At 37.7% G+C, this 18,231-nt stretch overlaps 1 protein-coding gene and 1 long non-coding RNA gene across 3 annotated transcripts; both read left to right on the plus strand.

The window, feature by feature from the left end:
• Window positions 1-3,187: 3,187 nt before the first annotated feature.
• LOC120322046 lies at window positions 3,188-6,101 on the plus strand. The gene is made up of 2 exons (XR_005561841.1): window positions 3,188-5,603; window positions 5,657-6,101. It is a non-coding gene; the product is annotated as an uncharacterized LOC120322046 (long non-coding RNA).
• An 8,652-nt stretch (window positions 6,102-14,753) lies between these two features.
• On the plus strand, window positions 14,754-16,063 carry LOC6524322. 2 transcript variants are annotated; one of them, XM_002100144.3, is made up of 3 exons: window positions 14,754-14,855; window positions 14,928-15,340; window positions 15,509-16,063. In XM_002100144.3, exons 2-3 carry the CDS (start codon window positions 14,951-14,953, stop codon window positions 15,734-15,736), a joined length of 618 nt encoding a protein of 205 aa, XP_002100180.1. In that variant the 5' UTR covers window positions 14,754-14,855; window positions 14,928-14,950; the 3' UTR covers window positions 15,737-16,063. The 2 variants fall into 2 exon arrangements, with proteins under 2 accessions (XP_002100180.1, XP_015045611.1); XM_015190125.2 differs by having other exon boundaries at window positions 14,768-14,855; window positions 14,914-15,340.
• Window positions 16,064-18,231: the final 2,168 nt, after the last annotated feature.

The following is an 18,231-nucleotide window of genomic DNA, read 5'->3' on the forward strand; positions in this document are numbered from 1 at the left end:
AGAGAAGCCACCAAGATTTCCGATCAATTGAACTTCAAGCTTGGTTTGGTTTTTCGAATCGGTTTTTAGATTATGCTCAAAGGGATTTAAATGGTCACGGGGGCTGGACGTAAAAACAAAAAAAGAGGGATTATTTAAAAAAAAAACTAGAGAACTTCCTTTTTGTTTATAATAAATTAAGAAATACAAAAAGTCCAAAATAATAATTTCAATTATATATCCTGCGCCTGAGTTCCTGACTTTAATTAGTTTTATTTTTACCTTTTAGGTTCTTATACTTTTTTTTTTTAACTTCTTGTTATCTTCTTGTTGGGGGGGTTTCCAAGAAGCCAGCCCCTCCGGTGATGAAGAGTTTTTGGCTCCATTTTGGAGCGGCGGGATCGGTATGGCTTAGAGGCTCGGGGGGAAACTACTTTTCGGGCACCAACCATTCAAGCAAAGAACCACTTGAACAAAGCTCCGAGAAACCGAGTATCTTTTTTTTTTTATTCTCTTCAGAACTCGCGTTGTTTGCAAATAAAAAAAAAAAAAATAATAATAATAATAATGAAAAAAGAAATACAAAAAACCAGCTCGAGCACTTGAGAGATCTGTTAATAGAGCTGATAAACTGTTCGATACAATTTCGAGGCTCGAAATTCAAAGTTGCCATCGAGGTAACACGCTCCACGCAGTGTCAAGAAACTCTCGAGTATCTAATTATATGGTAATACCAACACACAGCACACGGGTGTACATATAAATTACTCTTATTACTATCACACACACTGGAAAGAAAACGCTTACGCAATACGCGATAAAAGTTAACCGCCGTCGATCTATTACGCCATCGCCTTCGAAATCGTTAGTTTTCGGTATTCTTATTCTTATATCGCGAAGACCAACTAAAGGAGTTGATTAGTGGGCCAGTTTGGGGCCGTTTAGCCCACCCATATTTCCCTAACTCTCGATATCTTAGATCTCTATTACTCATATATGATCTCTTTGTCCGGGCTGCTGATGATCAATCAGAAGTGATCTCATCTCAGAGGCTGGGTTCTTTTAGCTTTCATATTGCTCATTTCTTTTGAAAAGTAATTTATATGGTCAAGTCGATGGCTACATTTTGACTTTCAGCGTATGTTACTTTGCATAAATTTGTAATAAGAAATCAAACATAATTAAATTTGTATAATTAATTGAATAATAATATAAATGATGTGTATTATAGCGAAACAAAGAGATTTGATTTCTATTTTTGATCATCACTAAGTTTTAACCACATGAATTTATGGTTTTAATATACTTAACTTTTAAGTACTACAATTTTTCTCAAGCAAGCCCATTAGGTATTTGGATCAGAACAGATTTCCTGTATTTCCACGCAACACTGAAAGTAAACCAACCGAGAATAACAAATTTTCCTAATTTCTTTCAACACTTCATTAGCACTGTTTGGAAATAGTTTTTGATCGGGTGAACTAATTTAATATCGATTTGTATATTTTGAATAATCAGCTAAGCATTCGCTATGGCATTCCATCAAAATGGAATAATCACTCCAACAATAACTGAGGCGTTTATCCATGGCAATGTATCTGTATCTGAATCTGAATCTGAATTCGCTAACGGTAGCAAAGTATCCGCTTTTATGCCGCGCCCATTTGGAAAATTCATTAAATTTCTCATTTCTCTGGCTCCCGGGCAATTCATTCATAAATGCGAGGAATCAACTTGTGACAATGTGTAGACGCACACATGATGCCACATGATCGCATCATCAACATAATCATCATAATCATCGTTTACTACCGCCCATACGCACATGCTCCGTAGTCCCCTTTCCCTTCTCCATCCCCTCATCATGGCCCCCTTTTAGCCCTCAAAAGCTCCCCTTCGAACTCCAAGTCTACAAGTCTAAGCGCAGCTTTTGAATTACGTAAATTGATCGCAACGGATCCGAACCTTATCAAGTCGGGCTGAGAGACAATGAAATAAAGGGGAGAAGGGAGGTGGCTTTGGGCCCCACAGATCCCCTCAGCCCACCACCAAACCCCTTTGCCCACCCACAGATTCGTTTATTTTGATTTCCATTTTGAGGCCTCTTGGCAACCCAAGACGAGCGGCGGCAACTTGTTTCTCTATATACCCTAAATAAAGGGTATTGCTATATTGCTGACATCAGTTGCATAAACTATGAAACAATGAAAACGCAAAGCGTAATTTACTTTAGATGTGTAAGTTAATGTAGTTAACAAATATGAATATGATTTAAAATACCTTTTTAGCCATTTTGTTAGTATATTTGTGAAGTAGAATATGTTTTTCAAATACGATACAAATGTAAAAAAAACTTTCGGTCAGGAAGGGTGTACTAAGCTTGGGGTTTTCTTTAATTCCCTCTGTATTTTATTTTTATTTCGTTTTTTTTTTTTTTTTGCTTTTAATTTATATGCTGCTTATTTTGATTTGTAGTTTCGAGGCTTTGTGTTGTGATTTCATTTTCGGCACGCAGACAAATGCGTGTCTAGATCTGCTATTTTCGTATTATTGCTTTGGCCTTCCATTCCGGGAGCAATTTCTATTTCTTCTCTATTTTGATTACTTTTCCGACTTTACAGGGCGTCGTACACCTGCTCAATATGGGTACACCTATTTACTCGTGTGTTTTGGGGAGCCTTCTTCCTTTTTATTTTGCTCTCGGTGTTCTTTTGTCTTGGGTGTTGGGTCAATGGGACAATAAAAATAAGGTAAAAACAGAGAAGAATCGAAAAAAAAAAACTTCAAATAAAATGTACATAATTACGCAAACAAAGAATGGGCCGGGAGTTTTAGAGTTGGGCCGGCGTTTTGGTTTTGGTCTTGGATTTTTGTTCGGTCATTCGATTGCATGTGGGCTTCATTCATTTACTCACTCACTCATTCTGCTTTTGATTCATTCATTCATGATGTTCACGAGTAACGAGTTTCCAAGTTTTCGTACCACATGCACACGATCCTCAACTCGAGTCCAGATCACTCAACCCTGACGAACTCGATCTTGGTCTAACCCTTCGCACTCACTGTCCATCTCAATTGGTTTTAATGTTAAATAAATTTGTAATTTTACCACACTTAAAAATTTTATTTAAATATATATATATTATAATACAATTTTTAAACAAATTTGTATTTATTTATAAATTATTTAAATTTTTTCAGTGCACTGCTTCACATGACTGTTTTCTGACATTTTTGTGGGTGCTTTCGTTTAATTATAACAGCACCAACAAAATTGGCCAAAGAAGAGGGCCAAATTTAACACCTACGCTGCCTGTGTTTCTTTTTCGACCTGTACTTATGCGGATCATTAAGTTCGCCGACGCTCCTTATATGTGACTTGGTTTCCCGAGTTTTGTCTGGGTTTTGGATCTATGCGATCCCACACAGCTGGGGCGAAAGTAATAGCAATAGGAAAATCATATTTGTATATAGAAATAAATACCATTTAGCGCTTTATTAAATTCAGAATAGTACTGAATACTTAATACCCACGTAGTATTTAAATCCAAATATTTTCAGTTTTAAACTCAACTCTACAGACCTTTGAATGCGACCCCATCTGTGTACTCAACTAGTAAATGGGAATGAATTTGTTGGACTTAAAGGGGGAAAGAGATCATAATTTACTTTACCACAGCAAATGCTGTCTGGCAGTTAGAGGTTTTACTGTAGTCGGCCGAGCCCTGGCCAATTTGTCAATTTAATTTCATTTAATGCTATTCTATTTCAATATCCCTGCTTTATTTAGACGACTATTTTGTGGCTTCTGTTTCTTTCTCTATTATCTATATCTATTACGTGTGGAGTTCGGACTGCACAATAAAATACGATTCCTATTCTTCGATTCATTGATTCATTCATAAATCAAAGTAACAATAGCATTTGTATATTATTCCTCCTTTATTTAATTGGTTCATACCCTGCTATTCGGGATTACAGAGGTGTTTTGTATCTATCATGTTGTCTTTCCAGAGAATCTCTTCTGGTCTTTTAATAATCTTCACTTTCTTGTCTAGTTAGATATCATTAAATAATACGAATATGATTAGTTTCTATCTAATCATAGAACACTGGCGAAAATTGGATTGCCAGGTATCTAATAGTCGGGAGATTGAACCACTCGTTAACCCTTCTTCGAATGACTTTGTGTGTATTTCTGCTGTTGGCGGTGTATCGCAAATTGAAATGCGGTGCACGTGACGTAGTCGCAGACATGGCTAAAATCAAAATGCGTGGTCAAATTGTACGTACGTTGGCCCCAACTTGCGATTGTGTTGGTAAGTGTGTTTCCCAGTGCGCGGAGCCCACCTGAAATGGCCACAACTTGAGCCACTTTTGGCCACCACTCGGCGGCTTTTTGGCCTTTCCGCTGCGCGTTTCATTTCATTTTTATTGTATGTTTTGGTGCCAAATTATTTGCCCCCACAAAATGTGGATGACAGCACCCACAGCAGCACCACCGCACTACCAAATCACACCACCAAATCGCACCACCACCATAACAGAGGTTTCCCAAAAAGAGAATGTGGGCGTTGGTGTAAAGCTAAACTTCTGGCTCTGCGTTTGACATCTGGATGGAATAAGCTGCCACAACAAATACTAGTTTTATTAACAATGTATTTCCAATGTAAATATATTTAAACATTCTCTTGTTTATTGTGCGTAATTATAGCCTTTAGACACTTTAAATAAAAGTGTGTAGAATGCGATCATAAAAAAAAGAGTTTTAGGAAATAGATAAATCGATGGTATTCGTTATAGTAAAATTACCGACCCCTAATAGCCAAAATTTAGCAAACCCCTTTGGGTGCTTCCACCTGCCAGGGTTTTCCCCGCAATCAACCTGTGCCACCTCAACTAATTCTAAGCTGTGATTTACATAATCCCATCGACAGCCGACAACCGCCGTCCGACCCCCATTGATTCTAATATTTGTATACTTTTAACACGTTTGGCAAATGCAAATTTCTCTGCTGAGAACTCTAGCAGCCAAGAAACGGAACTTTCGTAGGCGGAAAACCAATTTGTATCGCCTAGAATGCCTGAAATTCCCAATAGATTGCATAAGACTGATCAGCTGCCAGCAATTGTTTAAAATAAAAGCACAATTATCGAAATAATACAGTATTAGCTTTGAAATGTTAATAGAATGCGACGCGTTTAACATTATATTGGTATTAGTAATAGTAATACAACTAAATATCTAATAACTCAAAGGCGAATGTAAATACTTCAAAAAAATTGGATTCTACGAGACTTCTATGAATGAACGGATAGTAACTAGTAAATTGCAGCAGCTAACTTGAAAACTGGAAAGGGGCGTAGTTAGTTGTCGTTGGAATTTTGCTAACAAGTGGCCAGTCGACTCACCTCGCAAACAGTTAACAGCTAAAAAGTTAAGCGGGTACCGGCTAAACTGGCATTTGACACAATTCGCCATGAAAATAGTTCAGTGATTCCATGCCTCATTTAATGACAAAAACTAACTAACTAATAAATTACACTTTGTATAAAAAGATATCATAGCTTAATTGCTTGTGGAGGCGATTTTCAATAATTACACTATTTAAAGCAAAACAACGGTAAGTCAATCAAATTTATTCGATTTAATTTAATATTGAATTAAATTGCTTAGGGCCCTTAATTGTGCAGAAGCTTACAATCCTACTGCGGGCGGTAAAAGTTCCCGATCTTCCATCGAACCAAATTAAATTTGGCAAATTAGTGGATTCGACTATCTGTGATCTATTGGCGATCTGGTTGGACCACTCTCTAGTTCCCGATTCCGATTCCCATCCAAAGTCGAAGGTGAAAAGCTTTGAAATACTGGAAACTGCTGCGCCATTGATTGCGTTGCGTATCAGCTCTTTGCGACTTATCGCCAACTTATAGTCGACCAGGCCAACTCAAGGCTATTGGCTATAGTTTTTAGCGTTTTTTCTTTTATTTTGCATTATTATTACTTTTGTTTCGCTCGAAAGTGCGTCGCATTTTGCTTACCAGCACACAGGTAGAACACAAAAACAGAACACAAAAATAACGTGAAATCCCTCGGAACCACAGTATTCATAGTGGAAAATTTGCAACAGAACAACGCAGTAGGAGAATCGATTTTTTAAAATTATACATATACCGTGGTGGACTAACGCATTTGCGTTCTAGCTAATGCTTTTTGAAAACAAATATTTTTCTGTGCATAACAGTAGCGAAATAGTTTCCAATTCGATCGTCCGTCCAGCAGCTAAGACACAAATGCTAGTGCATTTAAATATTTTTCAAAGTCCTTAACCATAATTTAATTTACCTACTCTCGATATAGGTGGCACACACCCACGATTATCTTTACATTACTCAATCAATTAGTGTGGTCAGAGCGGAGAAGCACGGAAGGAGCAGGAGATTCAATGACACCTGTGACCAGACAAATTATCCTAAAGAGTTTTTAATGCACGTGGGCATTGTCCGGTGATTCAGTATTTCGTGTGGTTGGGCTGCGACCCATCAAAAGGTGGCCAATTTCATGCGTTAATACCTACGCAATGGACACGCGCCGTTGGTTGAAAGTCAGAAGCGCAGACCCACGGGATACGCATATTGAACGACTTCCGCTTGATAACTGCCACCGGTTCCGATCCAGGGTGGAAGTATGGAAGTATATTTATATGTCCGATTTGATGTCCGCCTAATTGCCAGGTTAGCCCACTGCATACATGACACTCTGGCTAATTGACCGCCGCCGAAACTTTGCTCTTGGCCAGAAGCCAACAGGTTGATTTATCAGCCACAACAGCAAATGATCAGTGGCCACCATCATTAAAGTATATCAATGAATTATCGTTATTTATATGACTAAAAAGTGTATTCCCTTCCTTTTTAATTCAACTGGCATTCGAATTAAGCACTATGTCACCAATATGTTTCAGATATTGAAAAGCGAACTATTAAAAACAATATTAACACAATTTTTAGCAAAAATGCAATATTTACGATTGATATTTTTGGTATAACTTGGCTAAAAATGGTCAGAAATTAGAATTACATTTTTGTACTCCTTCGATTGGAAATTTAAATACAAGCTCAACGAGGTATGGCATTCCATATTTGGACCACTATTTGGAACGTTCTGATCAAAATACTGCTATTTATAGTCGCAAAAACCAGAAAAACAATTTTCGGCCAATATTCAAAAATCATCATCAAAAATTACAAAAAACGTGAAAAAAATGTTTTTTTTTTTTTTGAAAACACAGTTCGATTGGAAATTGAACTACGAACTCAACGAGGTATGCACTATGTATCCAATATGTTTCAGATATTGAAAAGCGAACTACCAAACACAATATTAAATCATATGTCAGTGATTGAGTTGCCAAACTATGATGAATGCGAGGAATAATCGATTGTATATGAAAGGTTCAATTTAAATGTGATAACAATTGCCTAATATGATCTACGTCTAATAAACACAATTCGATATGTACATCGATCCATTTATCACGGCTCCCCCATGCATACACACACACTTGTAAATACATATATACATATGAATATATTTGAATTTACGGCCCCACATAGATGTATGGATTGCGTATATTATTTCATCACTTCTCATTTAATTGGGCAACTTGATTCGATTGGTTCGCTTGATTCCACACGTCTTCTTTATTAGGGAAAAAGTATGTGCACATTTCTAAAACAACCACACTATGGAAAAATGATTTAATAAATTATTAAAAAGTAGATTCGTCTTTTCTTCTTTAAGTATTTTTCAGATACAAGTTGTATCTTCTTTACTTACAAAAGCCGTGCTTCGATTGCGGATAGCTTACACCCAATCGGTACTTCCCCCAGTATTCTGATGTACCTTCAAGAATACCGCTGTATTAAATTGTCTGCTCGCCATTTATATGTATTTACCTTGTAATGCGACATTCTGCCAGTGTCATGCGGCATAATTGTTCTCGAATCTCTTGGGAATTGCAAAGAATCTTTGGGTATCTTTAGGGTTCTTAGTAGCTCACCCCCACCCCCTTTCGCCGAAGCCTCTGGCACTTCTCTACCTGACGACATCCCATTGTGATTGCTGGGCTCTGAGTTCTCTGTGTGTGGTTATCAGGGGCCATGATTCAATGCCAAACTACGCCGAAACTTTCCCCCACACTATCAGTATTTGACAAAAACCCCCCCCCTTCGACGCCATCCCTCCCCGCCAGTGGCGCCATGCGCTATCAGTGGGCGTAGAGGAACGAGGAGCGTGCGCAACATGCGACCATGAAAAAGAAATTAAATATACATACATGTATTATAAAATATAGAAAAGAAGGCAGAGAATCGGATGAGAAACTATGAACCAAATCCCCAAGAACTATCTCAATTTTCGGTCTGCTTAAATGCATATATACATGTCTAACAATCGCCGCAAGGGAGAAGAGTCCATAAAAAAGAAATCAATTAAATTAAATTTATTAGGACAGCAGCGGGGGGTATTTCTTACGGGCAGGTACAGTGAAAACTCGGCAATTCAGTTTGCCTTTTTTTTTCCGTTTTACTCAAACTCAAAGCTATGTATGCAAATTGTTTTGGCTATGCGTCACACAAATCCACATTCAAAGAGTCCACGACGCTTTATAGGGTATATTCCTTATCTAAAGTATACATGGTACAAAGTAGTTTAAAGTCTCGTGATGAGTGCTGAACGTAAATGGGATAGTACAACTTGGATTTAGCGTACCCTGTAATATTTGCATGAACTTTTAACCAAACTGTATCTCAGTTGATAAAATGTAAGGAAGTACACTGTTTAAAAGATTGACCATTAAATGCACTACTTAGTTTTTCATCATCAGCGACTACTGTACCGCACAAGTAACGCTATCACTGACCTTGCCAAAAAGTTTTTTCGTTTTTTTTTTAATTCTGCTGGTTGAATTTTTTATGCGCACAGCCACGAAATCAAATTAGAAAAGCAAATACTAAATTTCCAAATTATGCAGAACGAATAGAAAGGCTACTCAAAGGGGTGCCAAGCGGGCGGGGGAAGTGTGGGGAGGTGGGTGGTTGTGGTGGCAGGGGCCGGCAAAGGTGTTGCCGGGCCAGAAAATACCGAAACGAAATCGCTGGCAGCGCAGTCGACGTCCAACGCTTATCAAATGCGGAAGCTTTTGCCGCAACAAACTAACAAATGTTCGCCCCCTAAAAAAACACACTAAACGCCCTCCCCTCTCGTCCACATGGAAATTTAAGTTTATTTCTGTTACACAAAACGAAAAAATAGGCAACGCCTAAAGATTTGTATCTTAAATTAAGCGCTTGAAAGCGTTATTTTTGCCTACTCAAGTAGGCATGTCGGAACACCTTTCTTTGGTCAATTAAGTAAACTTATAATTATTAAATTATATTGCCATCGAGCCTTGCACAGCAATTTTTACGTTAAATTTCGTCAAACTCCTTAAGCAGATAAAATAAAATTTTATAAGTATTCAAATCGAGATTAAATAACCAATTAACAATTGTTTTTTCCTGTATGGTTCCTCGAATATTAAACAGGGAGAAACTTGACCATGCCTCCAAATAAAAAATCAAACACGATGTATGTATAAAAAAAAAAAAACAGGGGGAACGCATAAAAATGTAGAAGACAAAGCATTGAAAAGTAGAACAAAGAAGCTTCACCTTTGTTTGGCCGATCAACCTTTGAATTCGATTAAATTCGATTGGAAAGGTTCTTCCTGAACGCGACTAGTCGATTTTGTTCGGGATGATGTTGCAACTACTTAACATATTCGCCTGCAAATAATTAGCAAGGTAATACATTTTATTTAAGTGTAGATCACATAACACACGTTTTTGCTGCTGCAGACGTGGTAGTTTCATATGATTTGTATATATTTCATAATTTCAAACGTATGTGCATAAGTAGTATTTAAATGTGTGTTGCTGTAGAATTAAGAAACAAATTATAATCCACCTACCATGGATGGGATAACGATTTTGCAGGAAAACCCAGATATACTTAAGATACTTTGGATCTGTTGTGCTTGCGCTGAAGTATCTATACGCACACGAGCACACACAGACACAAACATCATCCAGTTTACCTTTCCACCAAACACTCTCCAAACAACAGAGGCAAAGACCAAAAACAAAAAGATCTCCGTTCAAGGGCATTCCGACTTCAACTAGCCATAAATCCCCGGCAACCTTTTCCATTCGACGTGACGCGATCTTTTTTTATTTTGTCGAATTGCGTATCTCACAGATTTCCGATTTCGGATCTCTGTTGCCAACCGATCGTGAGTAGTGTAATGACAGCAGCAGCAACAAAGATCCCAGAATTCAGATTCCAGATCCCACATCCCAGATCACCAACTCAAGCCGATCCCATGCCCAATTAACAATAGCGATCAAGCTCAGGTAGTTCGGATCGGATTCTAAGCCTTGGTAATGGGATATGGCCTAATTTCTGTGCCACCGATACGGAAGTCGATCGATAACTAGCCAGGATATTGATATGGATATGTCCACCAACACTGCCATCGATTTCCATTAATAAAAAGGAAAGTGAAACTCTCAGGCAATTCTGTGTGTTAGGTTTTGACGGCAAATTTTTGAATCAGGAGTTTAATTTTGTTTTATTAAACTTCGGCATGAAAGTCGAACATAGGCGGCAAATAAAGTGTTTAAAATGTATTCACATTAACTTGACCCGTTTTCATTGAACCGATTTGAAAAGTGCTAAACAAAAGAATAATAAATCGATACAGTGCCAGGTAATTTGAATAACATTTGACGTTGGTCGATTGCATTTTCTGTGGAAGCGAAGAAATGTTTATATAGATTGGAATCGCCCTAACTTGCGTGAGAGGAAAAAACTAAAAAATTTCCTGGAATGCAGCGCATATGTTGAACTAGAACATTTACGGCCCGTTGTAAATCACCACACGACATTTTGCTAAATGCGCGGTTTGATTGATTGATGGCTCGATTGATATGCCCGTTTAGCATCCACCCCTCAAATCATCCAACTGTCGCCGATTGTCAGGGGTTGTCGTAATGAGTATAATACACAAATTGTATCTTGTGGCAAATGCAATAAACGAAGTTCTATGCCAAACTTCTTTTCCATTTACATTTAGCGATGGATTCGTGAGAGGGAACACTTGTAAATATTTAAGATTATAACAAAATTGTTTATTAATTAATTTGTATTGTTCTATTAACGAATATATTTACTGCTTGTAACGAGAATGTGAATAAATATCTAAAAGGAAAATTCACGCGCGCATCTCTAGTTGATCAATTGAAACACATTCTAGTGACCCTAGTGTATCTGCATATGCATCTGCAGAATAGTCATCTGTACAGGCAATTACGCACACATGTACATAGATAGCACCTTGCTAATCCGATCGGCCCTGTTTCCAATCCATGTTCTCTTGAACTCGAACTCGATTCCAGGCCTATATCCATGTCCGTATCCGTATCCATGTCTGTGTCCGCATCTGTATCTGTATCTGTATCTATACCAACATCTACGCCGGCCGTGTATCTTTCGCTTTCGCTAAAAATACCGTTGTAGCGCTATTTCAGCGCGTGTGACGGGCATCCGTGTGTTTATTCAAGACGGCTTCTATTTATTTTTTATACGTATGTTTTAATGTTTGCATATTGTACGATCTGGGCGCATAGCCCCCCATGGTATCCGTTCTATATCTATTTAATTTCGCATTTCTAATTTTTCCCCTCGGTTCGTAGGCGCTATTTTTGTACCGCTTCAAGCGATATATGCACGCCAAAAAAGTAAAATAGAATAGAAGCCGCCAAAGAAACAACGCATTTTATTCGACTAGAATTTAGTACGACCTGCGATGGATCGACTGAAATATATCCCGTCCCTTCTGATAACTTATAAAATCACAGTTTTAGGAAAAATTAAAAATAATAGCTTTCAAAAGTTATCACAAAAATGAAGACAAAAATGTATATATCAATCGATAGCTTGTATTTTAAAATGGTATAAAAATAAATAATATTTGGAAACGAGCTGATTTTAAAGGCACTGCCTCGAGTACATTGTCTTAATGTTTAGAAATTATATGCTGTCCAAAGGGATTTCCTCCAACTTAACGTATACATATGTTTATACAACGCCCCATCCATAATCCTTATGCCCCATCGGCATCCTAATTTGATTGACAAAGAAAAGAGTTCGTTTAATTATAAGGCGCTGTACGATTTTAATATGAACCATCAAAATGTAGAAGCGGTGCGCAAAAAGAAGAAAAAGGAATTGGGGAATTGACGGAACGTGCGGAAAATAGGTCAAATCTATTTTGGGGGCCAAAAAAGGCGATAAAAATAATAGATAGCAGCAAACGGTTTCCATCTTCTATATAATAATATAATACAACCTCCTCGGTTCTCTGTCTTATGCCGCCAACACCTTTTTCTTCAAATTTTGCAACGAAAAAAAAAAATAAATAAAAAGAAAAAAACACTTTTTTGCTCGCTTGGTGGAAAATTTTTTGGGCGTGTTGCTAGGCACTGGAAATGAAGAAGATTTAGCCACTGGGAACACGGCGAAATTTCTACGGGACTGTGGGTAACGCCACGCCCTCATGGAGCAGTATATAATGGGCTTACACTGGGGAAAATTATCACGTGAACATGTGGGATATATGTGTTTAGTTATGATCTAAAATAATTAAACATGATTCCATTAACTTTTTTAAAAATCAGTACTTGCAAAGTAAAATAATTTATTTGTCATTGAACCAATAAACGAAATAAGTAAATATTTGATTATTTCATATATTTGCAGTGCATCCGTTTGGTGTCAATATATAAAATCCATGCTTTCACAGCTGGCATCCCATTATGATTAATGGTCATGAGTTTGAAGATGGGATAAAGTTTTTTTCTCCATAGAAACTTCACACAGATGCGCTTCTCAATATGGTTATTTTTGTTTTTAATTATATTGATTAAACGTATTCTATCCCCAAACCTCTTTTAGAATTAAAAGATTTGGATTCTTGGATTGCATGAACTACTTTTGTATTTATTGTCCATTCACTGTTTCAATAACTTTACCATTAATTGATTACTAGCAATAAACCATCTACACAAAGGCAGAAATTTCCCAGGCAAATCGAATACAAATTGCAGTTCAAATCTAGAACAAATCCCTAAGACAACGGGTAGAAATGGCAGTGGAATCCTGGCAGCGACAGTGACAGACCCTTTGATCTGCTTTCCAGGAACCTGAATCCTTCAACGCTGTGATGAATTCCCAGCCTTTATGCCCACTTTACGTCCACTTTTATTAATGCAACATGCGACAGGAAACGGTTTCTTGGCCAAATTGCACTTGTCATGCTGCCAAGAAGCGTTCGAATCGGACCATTCAATTGGCCAGCAGGAGTCGTGACAAATGGGAAATCCGAGGGTCCCGAGACCTTAAAACCTGAAAAGTGTTTCGCTTGAGTCAACAATTGAAACCGTCCACATCATCGGGCCATCAACGAATTATTGAATTTGTTGAATATTGCGAGAGTAGCACATATAGAGTTTTCTGTCGACCAGCTAGCCCGCATGAATCAGCTTAGTGAAAATAGTGAAATAGTGGCAATTAAGGCCGGCAAAAAACGGAATTAAGCAACCAAAACAAAGTGTCATTAAAACCGTAAGCGATGCGGTGGCCCACGCCATGTTAAGCAGGAAAATAGAAAAATTTATTAAACAAATAATCCCACAGGGGAGGGGAATCGGAAAGCGGGCGATCTCGGGTCTTCAATTAGTCAGACTTTTTACCCCGGTCATTTCCACCCCACAGCAACAGTAAAAAAAACTATCTATACACTGCAAAAGAAACCCTGATCTAATATGAATTCCATTGGGAAGTGAAATCATTATTTAAAGTCAGCTAAATTCTAAGCAATACATTTCCCCTACATTTAATTTGAAACAGCTTATTTTCTTTGACTAGATCAATTGGTTTGGATTGAACTTGCTAAATTCTCTCAGTGTCCGAATCGCGTAATTAACAAAAACTCTCCGAGGAAGTGTAGGGGATAGGGATAGGGGTAGGTGTAGTGGGTAGGGGTTGTGGGTATGGGGCATTGCAATAATAATTATTCTGTACTCACTCAGTAAGCTGATTCATCTCCCGTTGGGAAAACACCTGCAAATATGTGAGTAGACACCCAAAAAAAAAAAAAAAAAGAAGGCAAAAAACTCGGACAGGTAGTTAGTTAGGGGTTAAGGGTTGACATATAGCATCTAGAAAGGGCCTATTATCGTCGTCTTTGGCTTATCCAAAAAGTATTTTTACGATCACGCATACACTTTTATAGCAGTGCCCAGAATGACGCACTTTTATGGCACTTTCACCTTCGACCTCATCTGCAGATTCCCACTGAGTTAACGGAGAGAGTAGTAGGCGCCATTAAACATTTATATATATATATATAAATTTTGTTCTTAGAAAGACATCTGATACTATATAATCAGGCGAAACTATCCCATCAGGTAGTGGCTTTGAAAAAGGAAGACTTCAGTTCTACCAGATTGCTAGACTGAAAGATTCCGATGTGTCACACTAAAGAAAAGTGTTGACGATGAACACAGGGTCTCGAATATGTTATGGTTACCTTTGACACCCATAAAAAGTACTTCCTGAGTTTAAATGCGTCTATTAATGCACATGTTCTCTGGTAATTATAACCTGCAATCGTTTTGTGTGTAAAGAAAAAGAAATCATTTTAAATACTGACCCACATCTACCTTTTGGAGAGCCGTCAATCGAATCAGTCAACATTTTGGATGCCCACAAAGTACGTAAAAAGAAGTCAAGCGAATAGACTTTCAAAAACAGAAACCAATCATTCTCAGTATCCCAAAATTAGATTTGCCAAATTCCAACACCAAAATGTTCGAGATGCAGCATATTACCTTCCGGATTCGCACATTATTGCATAGGGCCTTTTACTTGTCCGGCGATTATGACATGTACTCGATCTGGAACTTTTGCCCGATGACTAACTGGAACCAAGCTAAAGCCCTGCTCCAATCCTGTAGTCTGTGCCGCGCCGAGTCTTTCCCCATTGTGTTTTGGCTGGTGGTGCTTTTTAGTTTGTTTGGAGCCGGTTTCAATTGCTATGAGCTGATGCAAGTGTGGTCCTGTCCCTGCGCGAAGTTGGCCGTGTGGCGCCAGCGGCACTTCTATGTCCTGGACCACTGGGCACTGCGAAAGGCTCGACTTGTGAGCTCGGGCATTATAATGATTGCGTGGCTTATGCTCATTTACGGAATCATAGCGGTGGGTACCACGAATGCTTGGACTCGCTTACCACAAAACAAGTTCTCGAAGACAAATGTTATACTCGTATTTCGTTTTAGCGCTTGCTGTGGCTTTAGATACGAATGTTAGCAAACTGCGAGTTTGAATACACACTCTTATGATTTCTTTCGTTTCGTCGAACTGCAGATCTCGCCGCACGCAATGTTGCCGTGGATCCTGGTGACCAGCTTCGTCCTGTCGGTGGAGTGGTTCATTTGGTTGTTGGAGGTGATCACCGGCCGATTGCCGATCAACCTGCAGACGCTGCTGTCGCAGGTCTTGCATGTGTTCTTCCTGGGGATGGTGTGCTGCGTGAAAAGCGTGTTTGAGGTGGCGCTCGGCGAGCACGTCGAGCACTCGCTGCGGATCATTTGAGGAAGGGACGCCGCCGCCGAATGTCATCATTAAGTAAAGGTGCAGGGCCGGCATAATTGCATCTCAACCTGCATTAAGCCCAATTAGGTTGCCGGCGGCACGCACACCATCTCGCCCTAATCAGTGTTCGTGTTGCTCCGTTGCTTACTTTACTGTTGCCCCAACAAATACTCTTTCGTCCCGCCAAACAGAAGTCCTTTATATGTTTTATAGCTTTTTGTATTCGAAAGACCCGAGACCAAGCGTTGTTCACCTTTCTAAATTTATAAAGTGTAGCCTTAATCGAAATTATGAGTTTATAGAGAATAGAGAGACGTTCCAAGTGAAGTTGAAGGGTTTATTTTCGTAAGTTTTCTGGCTGTTTCACAGCCTCATGACCCACGAATATAGCCCGCATTCAGGGAAGGGTACAATGTTAATTCGCCTTCATTTCAACACTGTTAACTTCATCGATCGGCGAGTTGCACCTGTTGCAACCCCTACCTCAACCCCCCTTTCCCACAGGCCCCTTTTGAGAAACTCGCACAAGCTGCAAGCCACCGAAATCTATACATAATTAAAAAGGAAAAAGCACGCACAAGGAGGGCAGTGCGTTGAAAGTTTAACGAGATGGTTCGCTGTTATATCCTCGTCCGTCCAGACCAGTTATGTGACATTCGAACCCCCAGACAAGGGAGGTATGTATATACGAAAAAAACCAAAAAAATATATATAAGGGAAAAAAGCTACAGCTGGCCCCTGAAAGACGCCTTCGAATGCATCTGTCCGACAAAGAATGAAATCTGCCTGGAGAACCAGATAGTGGATAAATACGATAAGTGCTTGCAAGGAATATGAACTTTCAGGACCTTTGTGAGGGAAAAATGGTTTTCCATTAATATAGTTAAATAACATAAAATTGAAAACTCAGCTTTTTTGTGTGTGGCTGCGCGTTTCTTTATTCAAGACCCTCCACATTTGCAATTTCTATTCAATATTTACTTACAAAAGTGTTCTGTTTCTTAAGCTCTTTCTTTCGTCTTTTTTCTTGTTTCATTACGTATACGCCTCGCTTTCTTACAAATTTGTTAATGTTCTATTTAGATAATATAAATAATTTGTTGTGGTTGCTTTCTAAATAAATATAAAATTGAATAATGTATAAGTACATGGTATATAATATATAATATAGAATATATTTGATTTCAAATAATTGGTAGTTTATTATTATATAGTTATTCTTTCATTTTATTATATATGTATATGTATTAATATGCATGTAAAACACATTTATTAAATATTTTCAAAAAAATACAAAATGTACAAAACCTGTTTTTGTTTGCTTTCTTTTTTAGTTAAACTATTGAAGCCTGTGTGTTTTTGGTTTTATGTTTAAAGCTGTCTATGTAAGCAGATTTCTGTGTTTTTATTATCTTCTGGGATTTAAGGATTTAATGTGCCTCTTGAATCAAATATATTTTTTTAAATCATTCTTAATTTCTTTCTGTCATTATTTACACCCATTTTTCTATGACTATTTTGTACTTTTGATTCTGTATGACCTTTCTTTGTGAGTGTGTGTGAGTCTTTCTAGGTGCGTGTGCATATGTGTGAGTGTGAAACGACCTTGAAATCCAGCAAATAAATTTAGAAAATAATCTAACCAAATAAACAGTAAATAACTTTACACGCATCGCAATTGCGAAAAATATATAAAAACAGCAAATCATTTATAAAAATAAGATTACAATAGTAATATTAATATTTACACGTGTATTTTTGTAGTAAAATGCAAATTTGGTACATTAAAGTTTGGTGTTCAAACCCTAAATATTAAATATGATTTTAGACTCTTTGATCGTGACATAAATAATGCTTTAAACTGTACAACCAAACCCTTTAATCATCGTAATGGCCCTAATATTATGTTTCTACACAAGTAAGAGAAACATGACTCTGTTTTTAATTTACTATAAAAAATATATTTTTCCTCTTAACACAAAACAGATATTTTAAATGTACTCCCACATTTATCTACCTTTTTTATAACATTATTTAACTAAATTAAAATAACGTTTTTAACACAAAATGTAACAACGTTTATTGGTTTCAATAAAATGTAAAAAAAAAACCAATCAAATAAAAAACGAATTTTCTATTAAATAGTTACTGCAATTTATGTTCAGTTTCATTCAAATTTACTTAAGGCAGATGAAAAATGTTATCTTTAATTTGGTGAATATAGAGAACAAAATAAATAAAGATAAACAGAAGTGGCAGCAACCAAAAAAAAAAAAAACAAAAGGCAGACGCAGTCGCAGCGCAGCCGGCGTGACCTTCACCCAATAAAGCGATCGACCGCGGTCAGAGTGTAAAAAATAAAGAAAAAATTGCTGCCTGCTATTTGGTTGTTGTTTTTTTATGATTTTTTTTTTAGCAGTTAAACAATTGTGCATGGCAATTTTGTTGTCTCTGTTTTGCTTGGCCCGTCGCCCTCTTCGTGTGTGTGCGAATTT

Source organism: Drosophila yakuba, chromosome X, assembly GCF_016746365.2.
Source record: "Drosophila yakuba strain Tai18E2 chromosome X, Prin_Dyak_Tai18E2_2.1, whole genome shotgun sequence".
Lineage (NCBI taxonomy): Eukaryota > Metazoa > Arthropoda > Insecta > Diptera > Drosophilidae > Drosophila > Drosophila yakuba.